Genomic DNA, 17636 nt, shown 5'->3' with positions numbered 1-17636 from the left:
TTAATTATTTTTTGCTAGCTTGATAGTTTATTTTCCTCAAACAAACAAAAAATCTTTTTGAACTATCACATCATAAATGGATTTTAAACGGGATTAAATAGGACCCGGTTGATATCCCTATACTCAGGCACCAACCAAACAGATGCATGCAATTGTCTGGCTTGTTTTAGGTTAGGCAAATTTCTCTCATGTAGCAAACCAAACAGCCCCTAAATGCCGTTCCTATTATCCAGATAGCTGCTCGAGTGCAGCGGTGCGCACACTGTGGCCGTCCCTATTCTCCAGATAGCATGCTAGAGGCTATATCTATTCTCCAGGGCACAAACCAGACAAGCAAGCAATGAATCCTGCCTTTTCTAAAATAGTAATAATAATAATCAAAGAAAGCTCTTTCATGTTCGAGACTGGAAATAATCCGTTTCTGCTATAGAACGATCAATAATACTCCCTCCATAAAGAAATATAAGAGCGTATAGTGATCTAAACACTCTTATATTTCTTTACAGAAGGAGTACGATACAGCATGAAAATTTGGCTGTACGACATTCAAATGCTAACGATAAATTTCAGCAAAGCTGCATGCTCTAGCTTTCTCTCATTTTCAAAACATCCCCAAAAAATACATCAGAAGGTGCTACAAAGTCTTGCTGTGTTCCCATAGGGGAGAAAAAAGATGCCACAAGATTTGTATTCAAATGCTATGACCCAATCTTCGAGAAATGTTGGTTGTTCTGTAGCAACTGTCATCTGGGGTAGTTCATTCACCTGCCAAAACAGAACATAAAAAGAAGATGAAAATAATTCACAGCTCCCACTCTGAGCTTAATACTTAAGAGAAACAATCATTACAAAACTGTAATAGGATAAATACTTAACCATGTAGTTTCATGTGATGACTCGCTTTACGGTGGCAAATAAAATATAGTTTTATCCTAAATACTTTTGTAGACTAGCTAAAAGTTATGTTTCGGGACTATATCAGCAATACTACCGCAGGTGATATTCTGTTCAACGCAGTAGCTTCTTCCTGCTATAGCATGGCAAGAGGTTTGAAGAAGCAATGGAGATTCGTGTGCAAATTTCTGTACATCTCCGATGTTATCGTTTACGTATGTTTCCGGTGAAGTTGAGCTGTAACTGTAAGTGAACACTCATCAGGTTGATAAGCACAGCAGAGTCAACACTGGTGGTTTATAGTATATGCTTTGCTGTTAGAACATAAATAGTGACGATGCGGTTGTAAAATAACTTATTTCCATTTTACTTGAAAGGAAATGTGGTGTATCCTAGAAGCCATAAAAAGAAAGGCGCATAGAAAGGACAAATGAATACCATCAAGCAGTTAAAACAGCAGGAGATTGGGATCTGTAAATCATCACACCCGGTTATCATTTCTCCATGGGCGCTGGGACCTATTTTAGACAGTTGCAATAAGATACTGGGTCAGCCAACAGTTTTACTACTATATCAATAAAAAAAGGCCAACTTACTGAGCTGGCAATACTTCTCGGACTAGAAAACGAGAAAACAGAATATCCAGCCCAAAATAAATAAGAAATTTGTTAACACCAAAGAAATTGAGCATATTGACACATCAATTCTACGCAGTGAAGAAAAGACTGAACACACCATCAGCTAGAAGTCCAATCATGCTCAAAGTATAACTTGCTTGAATGAAGAAGTGTTTATAGAAAAGAAAAAAAGACACAGATATGAGCAACTGAGCATGGCTTGACAGAACATATACAAAGATATTTATATCTTGAGAGCAAATGTAAAGAACTAAAAGCCTCAGGCTATAGATTTCCAAAATGAAACAGAAGACTACAAATCCATGAAAGTAAGGTATCAACAATCTGTTTAGGACCTCCAGACTTCATAATTCAAGCATCCCAAAACCGCAGGTAGTAAATTTGTCACCTAAGCATATTTGGCGAATCCTTTCAAAGTAAATCAGTAACCTTTCTATAAAATAATCATATCGCCAATCAAAATTACTTCATCTGTTAGTTCCCACATGGGATGGTGGAATACCCCCAACCCAAAATGTCCCTAAAGGCCTGAACAGCGGGTAATGAAAACATCGGGTCACACTAGCAAGAGGGTGGTAGGTAGGTAGGTAGGTGACATGCAGAAGAAATACTGACAATGGTGAATGCCAGCTATTGCTTTTCAAGAATATATGAGAATGTACTGCCAAGAAAAGTCTTTTGACAACACACCGTAAGGCATAAAAAAATGATCATTTTTCAGAAAATGCTACTTCATAGCATTATGCTTCAATTACAGTACTATATCATATTAAATTGCCCAAACATAGCAACACATACAAATATGAGTTCTTTTTACCAGAATTAATGGGTCTACAGCATAAAATATCAGGGCTCGTTTGATACAAAGGGATTTCATAGGATTTGTATCCTTAGGAATTTTTCTATGATGGTTGTTTGATTCGTAGGATTGGAATCCTTAGGATTTTTTTCCATAGGATTCATTTGTACTACATTTTGGAGGAAAATTTCCATCTTCAAAGCTCTGTAAGATTCCTTTATTTTTCCTGTGCTATCAAACACTCTTCCAAATCCTGTAGGATAGAAAAGGACATGACAATCTATTCCTACGTTTTTCCTGTTCCCGCGTTTTGAGAATTGTGAATCAAGGAGGCCCTCAGATGGGGTAATTAACAGAAACACGTTGGTGACAGAAAACCACTGTAGCAGCAACTCTACAGCATTTAGGGAAGAGGGATACAGCAAAATAATTTGGTAAGATTAACTCCTTACCTTGTAGTTACATGATTTTCAACTACTTTCTGTTCATCTTCACTGAACATGAACCACTTGTCTTGGTTCTTCATTGTAGCTTCTTTGTCAAATTCTGACATAAACATGGTATTACTAATCACTATATATTTGCAAATGAGTAAAATGAAAACTTATCTCATAATAATTTCTTACCTTGGCGCAATATGTTTGTATTGTTATTACAATAGCCATCCAGCTTCCAGTATGCTACTCCTTTGTCTACCATGACAGGCGTGGACCTAAGGACACATCCCAGTTCCTCTAATTCTGCATAGTTGGGAAGTAAAAGAAGAAATTAATACAGCATGGCTAGCTCAATATCCTTTTTTACTAAAAAAAAGCATAGACATTTTACACATCACATAATAAAACAGAAGGACAAGAATACACATGTCAGAAGAGACTCGGTGGTGGGGGTGTACAACCACACCTCCCATCTTATTAAACCTCCCAACTTAATTAGGCTCAGTATGCTTGAAATGTTAAGAAACTAAATTAAGCATTTTTACTTTCACATTCTGAAAAGTAACTACCCGGCCAGTCTAGACTACAAACTATGCAAAATATTGAAAATAAAAGTAAACCAAAAATTGCAAATGGAGGATACATCAAATTGAAAAGGAAAACTGACACTCGAACTGCGCTTCTGCTGCATAACTAAAAGTTGTCAATGAAAGATTATGTGATGTTCAAAGTAAAGGGGTGCCTCATGAATCATGATTGCTTCTGTTCCAACTTATTTATTTGGAGTTAAGATGGAATTTTCATCATCATCAACAACAACAACAACAAAGCCTTCAGTCCCAAACAAGTTGAAGTAGGCTAGAGGTGAAACCTATGAGATCTCGCGACCAACTCATGGTTCCGGCACATGGATAGCAAGCTTCCACGCTCCCTCGTCCATGGCTAGTTCTTTGGTGATACTTCAGTCCTTCAGATCTCTCTTTAAGGACTCCTCCCATGTCAAGTTCGGTCTACCCTGACCTCTCGACATTATCAGCACGCTTTAGCCGTCCACTATGCACCGGAGCTTCTGGAGGCCTCGCCGAATATGCCCAAACCATCTCAGACGATGTTGGACAAGCTTCTCTTCAATCAGTGCTACCCCAACTATCTCTTATATCATCATTCCAGACTCTGTCCTTCCTCGTGTGGCCACACATCCATCTCAACATGCGCATGTCCACCACACCTAACTGTTGAACATGTCGCCTTTTAGTCGACCAACACTCAGTGCCATACAACATTGGGGTCGAATCGCCGTCCTATAGAACTTGCCTTATAGCTTTTGTGGCACTCTCTTGTCACAGAGAATGCCAGAAGCTTGGCGCCGCTTCATCCATCTGGCTTTGATTCGATGGTTCACATCTTCATCAATATCCCCATCCTTTTGCAGCATTGACCCCAAATATTGAAAGGTGTCCTTCTGAGGCACCACCTGCCATCAAGGCTAACCTCCTCCTCCTCGTGCCTAGTAGTACTGAAACCACACCTCATGTACTCGGTTGTAGTTCTAGTAAGCCTAAAACCTTTCGATTCCAAGGTTTGTCTCCATAGCTCTAACTTCCTATTGACCCCCGTCTGACTATCTCGTCCACTAGCACCACATCATCCGCAAAGAGCATACACCATGGGATATCTCCTTGTATATCTTTTGTGACCTCATCCATTAGCAAAGCAAAAAAGATAAGGGCTCAAAGCTGACCCCTGGCGCAGTCCTATTTTAATCGGGAAGTCATCAGTGTCGCCATCACTTGTTCAAACACTTGTCACAAATGGAATTTTCATCATATCAAAGAAAACATATCGTGATATCAAACTCTCACTTAGCATTTTAAACTCATTTCCACCCCTTTAAATAGGACAGGGTATGAAGACTTAATCAACATTATTTCCTAGACCTAGCTTTAGGAGTGTTTGCTCTAAAACCTCAACCAGCCCATAATCACCTTCAAACTTGTTAGAGTTATATATAGCCATGTGATGTCCCCATTGTATAAGGGGTTTTCTACATATTTACCACACATGTACTTGCCTCATGGAAATGCAATTTGCATATTCCCAACATGGCATCAAAGCCCTAGGGTTATTTTTCCCGCTTTCCGAAAGCGAAGCAACGTAATACTCCTGAAATTCCTTCATACTGGTAGTCTAGAGCAAACTTACTACCTGACCCAACATGTCGCTTATAATTCGTGAAAGTAAGGCCATGGCGTCATGCCCTAATGACAGTCTAATTGCTATGCTGGCAGGACCATTGTTGCCATCACGTCTTACTTTTACAAGGCTTGTTGAATCTTCTGTTCTACCTATTTCACAACGTTGCAAGAACTGTCTGTAACAGTTTACTACACTCCAGGGAGGGGTTATCATGGCATCACCTTGGCATTGAGATAGCACCCCCAAGGCCATATCAGACGCCAAGGGCCATCATCCTAGGTATTTTAGTTAGGCAAGCGCCTAGACAGTTTAGGTGAGACCATCAAAATATGGATGTCGTCAAGAGTAATAGGAGCATTATATTAGGGAAAATCTCATCTTTAAGATTAGGGTTTCATACCTAAAAATCGAAGAAAAATGGACCTTGGAGGGTGGGGGAGCGATCCTATGAGGAAAAAGTTCCTAACATGAGGGGCCTTTGACTTGGTATGTTGATCAATTGGTAATACAAGTTGTGCTAGCCATGGCTACGCTAACAACGGAAGCAGCCCGATGGTGAAAATGGCAAGGCCGTCGACATCAAAATAGGTGATAGATTGGTGTCACAGGAAGAACATTGTGTGACATACATATTTCCATTATCGGTGATGTCCATCCTTGTGACAGTTGCTTCTATTTTGGCAGGATAAACACCAATGGGCCTGATGGTATCAAACTAGAAAACAAAGTGGGAAGCAGAAGCAGCCCGATGGTGAAAATGGCAAGGCCGTCGACATCAAAATAGGTGGTAGATTGGTGTCACAGGAAGAACATTGTGTGACATACATATTTCCATTATCGGCGATGTCCATCCTTGTCACAATTGCTTCTATTTTGGCAGGATAAACACCAATGGGCCTGACGGTATCAAACTAGAAAACAAAGTGGGAAGATGTGTATGTAGAAGGGTGAACACAAAGCAGTATGGTGGATGCACAAATAAGTTTGCCAACTGTTATGACCGGCATATTAGGGGCTTAGCCCAGTTAGTTGTGGCCCGGTTTATCTTATCGTTATTAGGGGCTTAGCCCAATTATCTTATTAGGAGGATTATATAAACTCGTGTAAGGACCCGTTTTGGGATTAAGCAAGAAGCAATCATATTTGCTCGGCTTCCTTAGGAAGGAAGCCGGGAGACCTAACCCTAGCCGCCGCCCCTGCTCTCTCTCTCTCTCTCTCGGACGCACGCAACGACGGCGCCCCAGCGCCAGTGACCACGCCTTCCTCCACGCCATCCCTCCTTCCACCCCTACAACCTGAGACCACGCCTTGGTAGGGATCCGGTTCCTACCAATTTGGTATCAAATAGCTTCGGTGCGGTCACGTCCTCGCCGCCGCCCACCCCGACCCTCCCGCTGCCGACCGTCCTGATGGCCACCACGGCCAACGCCCCGCTCTTGCCAGTGCCGGTCACCTCCGCCGCGCCCGTCCCCGTCGTCTTCACCCTGGAGGAGATGACGGCTGCCATCCAGGATCTCACCCAGGCGGTCACGGGCATCTACACGTTCCTCGCGAGATCCTATGGGCCGTAGCCGCCTGTGCCCTTCGCCACCGCCCCGCCGCTGTAGCAGCCGCCATCCTCGGCGACCCTCGTCGCCGCCGCCATGCAGCAGCTGTCGTGGCAGCCGCCACCAGCAACGAACCCCGGCGCCTCCGCCATGCAACAGGGGCAACAGCTGCAACCGCTGCCACCGGCGACCGCGGCCCTGGGCATCCCAACGACGGGCCCGGGGGTGCCCATCCACCAGGCCCGATTTCCCCCGTCGTCGTCTCCGTTACCGGCCTAGCTCACTGGATCCCTTGAGCCGGTCTACACGACGGCCTCGGTCGGGCCGCACGTGCTGCCCCCGCCGGCGACGCACCCGGCCATGCAGTTTGGCGGGTCCTCGGGCTCCGCCGAGCCCTTCGCCGGCGTCGACAGGCCCCTGTTCCAGGGCAGCACCCTGATGCCCGCTTACTCGGCCCCGTCATCCTCGCTGCTCCGTGCTGACGAGGCGCACCCGCCCGTCGTCCACGTCCAGACGCCGCCGAGATTCTCCAAGCTGGAGTTCGCGACCTACGACGGCACCGTCGACCCCCTGAATTGGCTCAACCAATGCGACCAATTTTTCAAGGGACAGCGCACGCTCGCGTCCGACCGCACCTGGATCTCCTTGTATCATCTCCGAGGAGCCGCGCGGACGTGGTACTACGCCCTCGAACAGGAAGAGGGCGACATGCCACCATGGGAGCGCTTCCACGATTTGTGCCTCTTGCGCTTCGGTCCGCCTATACGCGGGAGCCGTCTGGCGGAGCTTGGGCGTCTTCCGTTCCTCACCTCCGTGCAAGACTTTGCCGACCACTTCCAGGCACTGGCGTGCCACACCCCGAGCATTTCAGCTCGTCAGCGGGCTGAGCTCTTCGTCGGCGGCCTACCGGACCACATCCGCGTGGACGTGGAGACGCGCGGGCCACAGGACCTCCAGACGACCATGTACTACGCCCTCGCGTTCGAGCGTCGCACGGTGGCCATCCAGCAGGCGCCACCGCCCCGAGCCGCTGGGCCGCCACCCTGGCCGGAAGTTCCCGCGCAGGGTCAGCCTGCCCAAGCTTCCGCGGCACCCCTCGCCGCAGCTGCGGCACGCCCGTTCCGCCGGCTCACCCCGGCCGAGCAACTCGAGCGTCGCTGCCAAGGGTTGTGCTTCAACTGCGACGAGCCCTACGTACCGGGCCACGTCTGCCCACGACTCTTCTACCTGGAGGCTGCATGCTACATTGAGGAGGACCCCGCCGCCGCCGGGCTCGGCGACCAACCTGCCCCAGTTGACGCAGAGGTGTTTGGCGACCGTTGATCTTCCCCGCCTTCCACCTCGAGGACGAGTTGTTTGTGCAGGCGGGGAGAGATGTTATGACCGGCATATTAGGGGCTTAGCCCAGTTAGTTGTGGCCCGGTTTATCTTATCGTTATTAGGTGCTTAGCCCAATTATCTTATTAGGAGGATTACATAAACTCGTGTAAGGACCCGTTTTGGGATTAAGCAAGAAACAATCATATTTGCTCGGCTTCCTTAGGGGGAGACCTAACCCTAGCCGCCGCCCCTGCTCTCTCTCTCTCTCGCACGCAGGCAACGACGGCGCCCCGGCGCCGGTGACCACGCCTTCCTCCACGCCATCCCTCCTTCCACCCCTACAACCTGAGACCACGCCCTGGTAGGGATCCGGTTCCTACCACCAACAGACATCAATCTTGATTGACTCTGACTCTAAAACAATGGTCAAGTTCCATCTTATTTTACAAAATCAGGGAGCAGAGCACATATGAATTAAGGTAATCAACGTATTATCATATGTTTCCTTTTCTTAGGGCTACCTTATCTTGGATGGTTATGTCCACATGCATGAAAGAGTTGGGTTGCACTATACAAACAGTATGTTTACAAAAATGGCCAGGGCCTCTTTGATTAACAGGATTTTGAAAACGCAGGAATAGGAAAAGTAAAGGATTGGAGTGTCATGCCCATTTCAATCCTACAGGATTAGCAAGGAGTGTTTGATTTCATGGGAAAAGCAGAGGAATTGCAAAAACAGGTTGGAGTGGATGTTAGATTTCCTATGAAATGTAGTACAAAAGATTTCATAGGAAAGATTCCTATGGGATTCAATCCTTTGAATCAAAGGACAAATGTAGGAAAAATTCCAAAGGAGTTCAATCCTCCAAAAATCCTATAGAATTCCTTTGAATCAAAGGAGCTCTCAGTATGCATGTATGGTGGAGGGGCAGACAATTTGACGTCAGTGGAAGTTACATATTCCCTCCGGTCTTAACTTTGATGATTTGTTTCTACTACTCCCTCGCGTCTTTGAGAAGATAGTATGTTGCACAATCTCCAAGAATAGTACTTTGACCATCAGTTTCTATTATGGTATAATGTTTAAAAGTTAATAAAATCATTATAATGTGCAAGTATTGTTTAGACAAATCTACACATATGGTTCTCACTCACCCAATCAAAATATTTTAGAAGATATTGCCTTATTGGTGGTTAACGTTTTAGAAGTTACCAAAAATATGCCCAGACCATCATGTTTTTGTCGACTGGAGGGAGTAATATAAAACCTAATAATGTAGTTATATTACAAAGGTACTTTCCAGAAAAATACATATATACATATTAAAAGGTATACTGTATTTGATGTGAAATGATATATTAAACGTGATTGAAAGATATCAGACATACTGTGAACTGAACAAATGCACAATACTAAACAAATTTAACCATACTGCCACATACCCTTCATGGCTGCCTGCTTGACTTCTTTTGCCTCTTTTATTTGACAAAAGATATTATTAGCTTCTTCATTGCCAGTGATTTCTCCTCCCATTGTTTTAGCCATGTCATTCTGTCTTTCTTTTAGCTCCTTTTCCTATGAAACAAAAGAAAACTGCTGATCACTAATGTCAACCAAGTGACTTGACACTTGACCACAAAAAAAAAGGAAATTCTCAACGAAATACCTTCTCGGTTGCAGCACGGATCTTTTGTCTGACCACACCCTCTCTAGCTTCAATCCTAGTCCTCAACTTTCTGAAAAAGATACAAGATAATTAATATGACAGTAGTTAAGTGAACTTCTTCAACACATATGATAGCCTGTACTTACTCAGATGATAATGCCTCGTCACACAGAGAATTCAGCACATCCAGCTTATGAGAAGGGCTCAAATTTTTATATCCAGATAGCCCATGGCTTAAGCAGTCAAGGATGAAATCTTTTGCGTGTAATGTCGAGTCAGTGATATATTTGCTGAGTCTTCTTATCCATGTATCCCCATGTTTTGGATATTTCAAAGGCCTTAAGGAAGGAAAAACCTCATTTAGTCATTTTTCAACTACATGCGCAAAACTAGAAGGAGATACAATTTGAAGTATACTTACTTGTAATTGCCATTTTCTATGACAGACAACAGGTTTGTGTGAAGCTCAGCAACAACTGAAGACACCTCTCGGAGTTGACGATCTCCAGTTATGTCTTTGACAATTTTTTCTGATTGGCCCTTCCTTATTTGGAAGATCTGCTTAAATCATTTTGTACATTATTCTATTTATAATACGGAAGAAAAGGTCTCTAAAAGCAAGCAGGTAGCTAAGAACTGGTAAGAATTCCAACTATCGAAACAAAAACCAAGTTTGATGACAGATTATAAATACAATGCAAATAAACTTTCTTTAGATTATTATAAATTGACATATCATAAAGAATATGCCTCTCAAGTTGATGATCTGTTTTGTGTTAACAAGACAGAAGTAACAAGAACAGGATTAAGATTCTAGACCTCACCAACAGCAGAATTTATGAGCTCAGCAACAATCTCAGACAACCTCACTTAGCTACTGCAAACAGGATTTAGAAATGACAAATGAGGAGTCCATGCATCAAACAATGCAACACAAAATAATTTCTAATTGCTGTACACTCAAAATTGTTCCATGGTGCTTGTTAGAGATAGAAGACGGATTTAAAATAATTATGACACTTTCTGGAGGTAGATGAAATCAAGCATACAGATCATTAGAGATATACCAAGTGGGCACTTGCATAGACATGCATCACTATCACAAATATTGTGAAGCCCTTAAGACATCCTAGTCTCAGCAATGAAATCAAGCATACAGATCATTAGAGATATACCAAGTGGGCACTTGCATAGACATGCATCACTATCACAAATATTGTGAAGCCCTTAAGACATCCTAGTCTCAGCAATGATTTGCACGACATATTGCGCTGGTCAAGTTGTCAGAAATGTAGATGCATATGTCATATGTGATACTCCCTCCGTCCTGTAATATAAGAACGTTTTTGACACTAGTGTAGTGTCAGAAACGTTCTTATATTATGGGACGGAGGGAGTACTAAGGAGATTTTATCGCAGAAGTGTAACTAACATATGATTAAAAAATACTATTTGCTTTCCATAACTACCTCGCCAAATGAGCGACAAAACTCCAAAAATTGAATGGCGGCACCAACATCTTCAGGCTGCATCTCTACACCAGCAACGCAAGTCACAAGAGTACCTCTGGGTATGACTATTTCATCCTTGAGAGCATCGGTGCTCTCAATTCTCCGCAGGTTGCCCTTCGGTCTCTTGACAAGAGTACCTCTGGGTATGACTATTTCATCCTTGAGAGCATCGGTGCTCTCAATTCTCCGCAGGTTGCCCTTCGGTCTCTTGACAAGAGTACCTCTGGGTATGACTATTTCATCCTTGAGAGCATCGGTGCTCTCAATTCTCCGCAGGTCGCCCTTCGGTCTCTTGACAGAATGGACCATTGGTCCTGCTGGCTCCTCCCCTCTCCTCTTTCTGCCAAACAAAACCAGATAACGAGTATATAAAAACAATAACAAAAACCTATAATCCCTCATGACAAGTACCAGCTTCAGATTGCTCACTTGCACTTGCTGCAGTTGCAGTCATTCCTGCACTTGGGGCATTCCCAGGCTTCCTCCTTCAACACCTCATCCGCAATCAAAGGGTACCTGTTAAATAAAGAGAACATCAACAGACCCATTCAAGATTGCCTACCACAGCCTCTAAGAAAAAGCAGAGAGGACATATTGAACCTGTTACGTATGCAATTCTTGCAATATCTGAGAGTGCACTTGCCATTCTTCTTGGACCCTCTGCAAGCTGCCGTGAGCCCTGTTTTTCTCTGACGGCACTGAGGAATAGCAACACAGAAGAGATGAAACGAAGATACATTGAGCAGAAGCGAAAGGGAGCAGGAGCTAGGTCCGGATGTTAACTATGGCTCTATGCGGCACCATATTTAATGAGGTGTGGTTTATCTTCGTACGATCGCAACAAAGGCCCGCAATAAAGCAGTGCTATGTGTGAAATTACACTAATTTGAACCAACTAAATTGAACCGGCCATATACATACTTTCTTGATTTGCAATATTTTTTAGTGGATCAAAACATCTTTCTCTGCAAGTTAATTTTCACATATGTTTGTAATATTAGTCGAGACGTGCATTTGCACGTGCACGCTTACTAGTTAAGCAGAAGCGAAAGGGAGCATGAGCTAGGTCCGGATGGATCCAGTTCTGCTTTCTTTCAGGATTTCTGGCATATAATTTGGGTGGACAACCAGAAAGGATAAACAGATCTTACATGATTTTGTTAAGAAAAAAAGATAATGACAACAATCCGTAGTAACTTCAAACCAATTTCCCTCCTTAATTGTCCAGTGAAGTCAGTCACTAGAGTTGCAGGATTACATTAAAGATATCATAGATCTCTCGGTCAGGAAGTTGTGTGAAACGCATCTTGTCTTAACAAAATCAGATCCATGGCATAAAGGATTTTCAGTTGTCTCCCCCCTGTTTTTCCTCCCTCCTGTTCGATCTGTGCGGTTCTTTGATTTGGTGTTTGTAAATCTTTTAGATGCCATCCAAGTTTTTGGCTCAGCGTTTTAACGAAAATCAAGGTAGGGGCCTCCCCTCCCGAATTTGCTTTCTTTTCTCAACAAAGCGCAAAAGCTTTGCGTCTCGGTGCATTGATAGAAAGAGTAATTTACACATGCCACTGCTAAATGGACATTACACAGATGCATTAACTGAACGACAAACGACACTGCTAAGTGGACATTACACAGATGCATCAACTACACGACACAAGCGTAGATGCCTTCCATACCCATGTCCAGGACACTGAAACCAGACGAAACCTTAATTACCGGGACAGAGATTCCAGTTCTGCAAAGGGCAAAACTAGGCCGCCAGGACAGACCTGCAGCCGAAATGCCCATGTCCAGGACACCGCAAACCAGGCGAAACCTTACATGCCCAACTAGACCTGCAGCCAAAATGCCCAAGTCTGCGGCAGAACCCACAGGCCTGCCTCCTAAAGCTGCACCCAACACCGAGATCCATCCAGTCCTGAACCAGAGAGTCAAGGCTCCAAGACGACACCTCCAAGGAGGATATGGACGGCGGCGGCGCCCGATCCAGCAAGCCAAATCTGAGGTTTTTACCCAGAACACGAAACCCCAGGGTGGAAGAGGTGCTGAAACTCCACGACAACGCCTCTAAGGAGGAAGATGAAGCCCTCAGACATCAGCGTCGCCAACCCTGAAAGGCACGGCGTTCATCCTCTGGAGCTCCCATGCTAACCACTTCCATTCAGACCCCTAGCCTCACCAAGGCACCCGTCGGCAGCATGTCAAAACCACGCCCCCTGAGCTGGCATGCGGCGCAGGTGCCGCCATGGCAGGAGCAGCCAGCAGAACTGCGTACGGCCACATCAGAGTTGCATTGCCAGCAGCCCACAGCTGGAACGCCAACGCCCACCACCTTCAGTGGGCACGGGGTGCCATGCACGCCGGCGGAGGAGCCACCCGCCGCCACTGCAGCCCTGCCGAGAAGCGCCTATCCCACACATGCCGTCGCCATGGCCCATGGACCACCACGAGGCAACCAGAGGAACAATAGGGCGGCGGCGGCGGCGAGGAGTGAGTCGAGGGTCGAAGGGTGTAGCTAGGGTTTGCGATTGGGGATCGCCTCGTGAGTCGCCTGGCGTCTCGCGAATTCGCTCAGAAAAAAAAGGGAAAGGGAGGAGGGGAGCTCTCACCTGGTGGCAGATCCAGACGTCAACTGCGACGCCGTTCGTCTCGACGGCAGCGCCCACCTCGGCGCCGGCGCCGCTCCCCTCCGAGGCGACCTCCTTCTCGCCACCGGAGCCGACGCCGTTCTTCTCCGGGGCGACGCCCTCCTCGGCGCCGACGCCGACCGTCTCCGGGGCAGCGCCGACGCCCTCCGCAGCGGCCACCATGCCACCATCGCCGTTGCCCTCCTGGGCGACGACCTCCACTCCGACGGCGCGGTTACTCTGCGGGGCGGCGACCCTCTCCGCGTCGCCGTCGCGGGCGTCCCGGTTCAGATCTATCTCCATCGGCTACTCTGACGAGGCTGGAGAACTGGGGAAGGGATGGCGCTGGGTAATTCGCATCGAAACTATAGAACTGGAATTCTGTGTCTGGAAAAATGAGATTTCTCGCGTTGGTGGAACTGGAAGGTGATTAACGCGACGAGATTGGAAGCGAGGGAAGAGCAGGGAGGAACTGTCCATGGCGGCGCGCGTCCGAGCAGAGCGAGAGTGGCAAGAACACTTTTTTTCTTCTTGAAATTGGGAAGAACACCTAAGTATACTTAACTGAATCCCCTGGTTAGTTATTATCAGTAGCTCCTTTTTACGGAGGTCCCGAGCCCCCGACCTTGGTTTTCACTGAGCGCCCGAGCAGCCATGGTAACAGAGCACGGGCGCAGTAGCCTGCGAGCGTGACGGCGGTGCATGTTTTATCTAACCAAGTTCCAGCATTGGAGAATCTAGCCAAACTAGCTGATTCATGGACTAATGCATTCTCTAACAATATTCATATACTCCCTCAGTTTCGAAATATACATCTTTTTAGACATTTCAAATATACTACAACATACAGATGTATGTAGACATATTTTAAAGCGTAGATTCACTCATGTTGCTTCGTATGTAGTCATTTGTTGAAATCTCTAGAAAGAGATATATTTAGAAACGGAGAGAGTATATTACATGGAAAAAGTGGGTTGTGACATGTGATAATTGATAACAGTCCTCGAAGACAATTGTTGCAAGACCAGTATTATCAGAGTTGATCATCGTTTGGTTACTGCCAACTGTCTGGACTAGATTGAAACCAAATCGCAACGTCATAATTCCCGTTATAAACTGTATCCACACAAATATCAAGTTTCTCATTTGCTGCCGCTGGGAAATCACCTATATTATCTTTCAGTATTGTATGAACTACATCAACATTAAGTTTAACATATATCTTAATAGCCTTTAGTGAATGTGCAATCTTGTTGCTAGAGACCAGTTGAAGTGTAGATTTGGCTTGGTGATTGAACTTACTTTTTCTAGACCTCTTCTCTCCCACCATAAGTACCATGTTGTTGTTGTCAATGTTTTTTTTAAATCTAGTCTGACCAAGAACACAAACCTTATTAGGCGTCAGCCGGCTGTACGAGAGGAAATACGAGTCACCTCCTCGGTCGTTTGATGTGACATGCTCAAGTCGGCTAATCCTATCCCTCTGTACGCCGCGCCCTTGTAGCGTTGCTCGTGGACGTACCACGGCTTCTCTTCCCTCACAACACAACATGTTTCTGCTCACATCGAAGTTTGCCTCGTGTCAGCCCATCCACCCTTTCGGCAGTCGTTGCCCCGTCGTTAAAGCATCATCGTCGATGTAGTCAAAGCACCCACATCGCTCACTGCAACCCGCTTGTCGTGTGACATCGCGCTCGCACCATGGCTCACACGGCGGCGTCTCTACTCTCGTGACATGCCTTCACAACACCGCCCTGTAGCACGACGACGTTCTCAGAGCACCGCCTTGCAGCATCGACGACGCGTCACAACATTCCTTGTTGCAGCGCTGTAGGATCGAGAAGAGGTGTCTAAAGGAGGGGTGATTAGACCCTCAACAAAGAAAAGTAGCAATTTTTAATTTCTTTAAGTTAAGGTGGAGTTCTAGCACAAGTTTAAACATTCACAATACATTTCAAGCAAGCATGGCAAGAGTATATGAGCAGCGGAAAGTAAAGCATGCAATTTGCAAGAAGGTAAAGGGATGAAATTGGAGTGTGCAAACGCAATTGGAGACACGGAGATTTTTGGCGTGGTTCCGATAGGTGATGCTATCATACATCCACGTTGGTGGAGACTTCAACCCACGAAGGGTAACGGTTGCGCGAGTCCACGGAGGGCTCCACCCATGAAGGGTCCACGAAGAAGCAACCTTGTCTATCCCACTATGGTCATCGTCCACGAAGGACTTGCCTCACTTGGGTAGATCTTCACGAAGTAAGCGATTTCCTTGCCCTTACAAACTCCTTGGTTCAACTCCATAATCTTGAGGGAGGCTCCCAAGTGACAGCTAACCAATCTAGGAGACATCACTCTTCAAAAGGTAATAGATGGTGTGTTGATGATGAACTCCTTGCTCTTGTGCTTCAAATAATAGTCTCCCCAACACTCAACTCTCTCTCTCAGATTTGGATTTGGTGGAAAGATGATTTGAGTGGAAAGCATCTTGGGGAAGGCTAGAGATCAAGATTGTTGTGGTTGGATTGGAATATCTTAGTCTCAACACATGAGTAGGTGATTCTCTCTCAGAAAATGAATGGTAGAAGTGTAGGCACGTTCTGATGGCTTTCTCCATGAATGGAGGATGGGTGGAGGTGTATATATAGCCTCCACACAAAATCTAGCTGTTACACACAATTTATCAAACTCGATGGGACCAAATTATGAAACTCGGTCAGACCGATTTAGTAATGTGAACGTTAGGATTTCGGTGGGACCAATATGATCAACTCGGTGGGACCGATGTGCTAGGGTTAGGGTAAAACCTCAAATCGGTTTGACCGATTACACAAACTCGGTGTGACCGATTTTGGTAATAAGCAAAACAGAGAGTTGGTCAAGCAAACTCGGTGGGACCTGTTGGGGAACGCAGTAATTTCAAAAAAAATCCTACGCACATGTAAGATCATGGTGATGCATAGCAACGAGAGGGAAGAGTGTTGTCTACGTACCCTCGTAGACCGTAAGCGGAAGCGTTATGACAACGCGGTTGATGTAGTCGTACGTCTTCACAATCGATCGATCCTAGCACCGAAGGTACGACACCTCCACGATCTGCATACGTTTGGCTCAGTGACGTCCCACGAACTCACGATCCAGTAGAGTGTCGAGGGAGAGCTTCGTCAGCACGACGGCGTGATGACAGTGATGATGATGCTATCGGAACAGGGCTTCGCCTAAGCACCGCTATGATATGACCGAGGTGGATTATGGTGGAGGGGGCACCACACACGGCTAAGAGATCAATGATTAACTTGTATGTTCATGGGGTGCCCCCCTCCCCATATATAAAGGAGTGGAGGAGGGGAGGGGCCGACCCTCTCTATGGCACTCCCTAGGGGAGTCCTACTCCCACCGGGAGTAGGATCCCCCCTATTGGGGAACGTAGTAATTTCAAAAAAATTCCTACGCACATGCAGGATCATGGTGATGCATAGCAACGAGAGGGGAGAGTGTTGTCTACGTACCCTCGTAGACCGTAAGCGGAAGCGTTTATCAACGCGGTTGATGTAGTCGTACACCTTCACGATCCGTCCCGGTCAAGTACCAAACGTACGGCACCTCCGCGTTCAGCACACGTTCAGCTCGATGACATCCTCGCCTTCTCGATCTAGCAAGAGGGGCAAAGTAGTAGATGAGTTCCGGCAGCACGACGGCGTGGTGACGGTGTTGGTGAAGAACAATCTCCGCAGGGCTTCGCCTAAGCACTACGAAAACTATGACGAAGGATAAACTAGAGGGGACGGGGTAGCCGGCACATGGCTTGGTGTTTCTTGATGTGTCTTGGGTGCTAGCCCTACCCCTCTATTTATATGTTGAGCCTTGGTGTCGAAACTTGGAGTAAAAGCCTCCACAAAGTCGGTTTCACTCGAAAGGCAAGAGTCCTTCTCGGACTCCAAGGCCAGACGCTAGGGTTCCTGACGTCTAGACCCAGACGCCAGGGACCCTGGCGTCTGGCCTC

General features: G+C 46.0%; 1 protein-coding gene across 2 annotated transcripts; it reads right to left on the bottom strand.

Annotated features, from left to right (window-relative positions):
• Window positions 1–335: 335 nt before the first annotated feature.
• Window positions 336–14294, bottom strand: LOC123132407 (uncharacterized). Of its 2 annotated transcripts, XM_044552190.1 has the most exons (13): window positions 13619–14294; window positions 11610–11707; window positions 11439–11525; window positions 11147–11349; window positions 10968–11062; window positions 9920–10056; window positions 9645–9836; window positions 9499–9568; window positions 9275–9407; window positions 2958–3071; window positions 2784–2877; window positions 1333–1412; window positions 336–765 (listed from the first exon to the last, which is right to left on the bottom strand). In XM_044552190.1, the coding sequence occupies exons 1-12, from the start codon at window positions 13937–13939 to the stop codon at window positions 1376–1378; spliced, it is 1581 nt and encodes a 526-aa protein (XP_044408125.1). In that variant the 5' UTR covers window positions 13940–14294; the 3' UTR covers window positions 336–765; window positions 1333–1375. The 2 variants fall into 2 exon arrangements, with proteins under 2 accessions (XP_044408125.1, XP_044408124.1); XM_044552189.1 differs by having other exon boundaries at window positions 10968–11349; window positions 13619–14292.
• Window positions 14295–17636: the final 3342 nt, after the last annotated feature.

The sequence above is a fragment of the Triticum aestivum genome, chromosome 6A (genome assembly GCF_018294505.1).
Source record: "Triticum aestivum cultivar Chinese Spring chromosome 6A, IWGSC CS RefSeq v2.1, whole genome shotgun sequence".
NCBI classification, from domain to species: domain Eukaryota; kingdom Viridiplantae; phylum Streptophyta; class Magnoliopsida; order Poales; family Poaceae; genus Triticum; species Triticum aestivum.
This window is presented reverse-complemented; position numbering and strand designations above follow the sequence as displayed.

What these genes read in the sequence shown, in the direction of transcription:
- LOC123132407 (XM_044552189.1), bottom strand. Translation starts at nt 13,939, where the DNA reads ATGGAGATAGATCTGAACCGGGACGCCCGCGACGGCGACGCGGAGAGG. An exon ending in TTTGTCGCTCATTTGGCGAG is followed by an intron (nt 10,057 to 10,967) that starts GTAGTTATGGAA and finishes TGATTTAAGCAG; the next exon opens with ATCTTCCAAATAAGGAAGGG. An exon ending in TACAAACATATTGCGCCAAG is followed by an intron (nt 2,878 to 2,957) that starts GTAAGAAATTAT and finishes TGTTTATGTCAG; the next exon opens with AATTTGACAAAGAAGCTACA.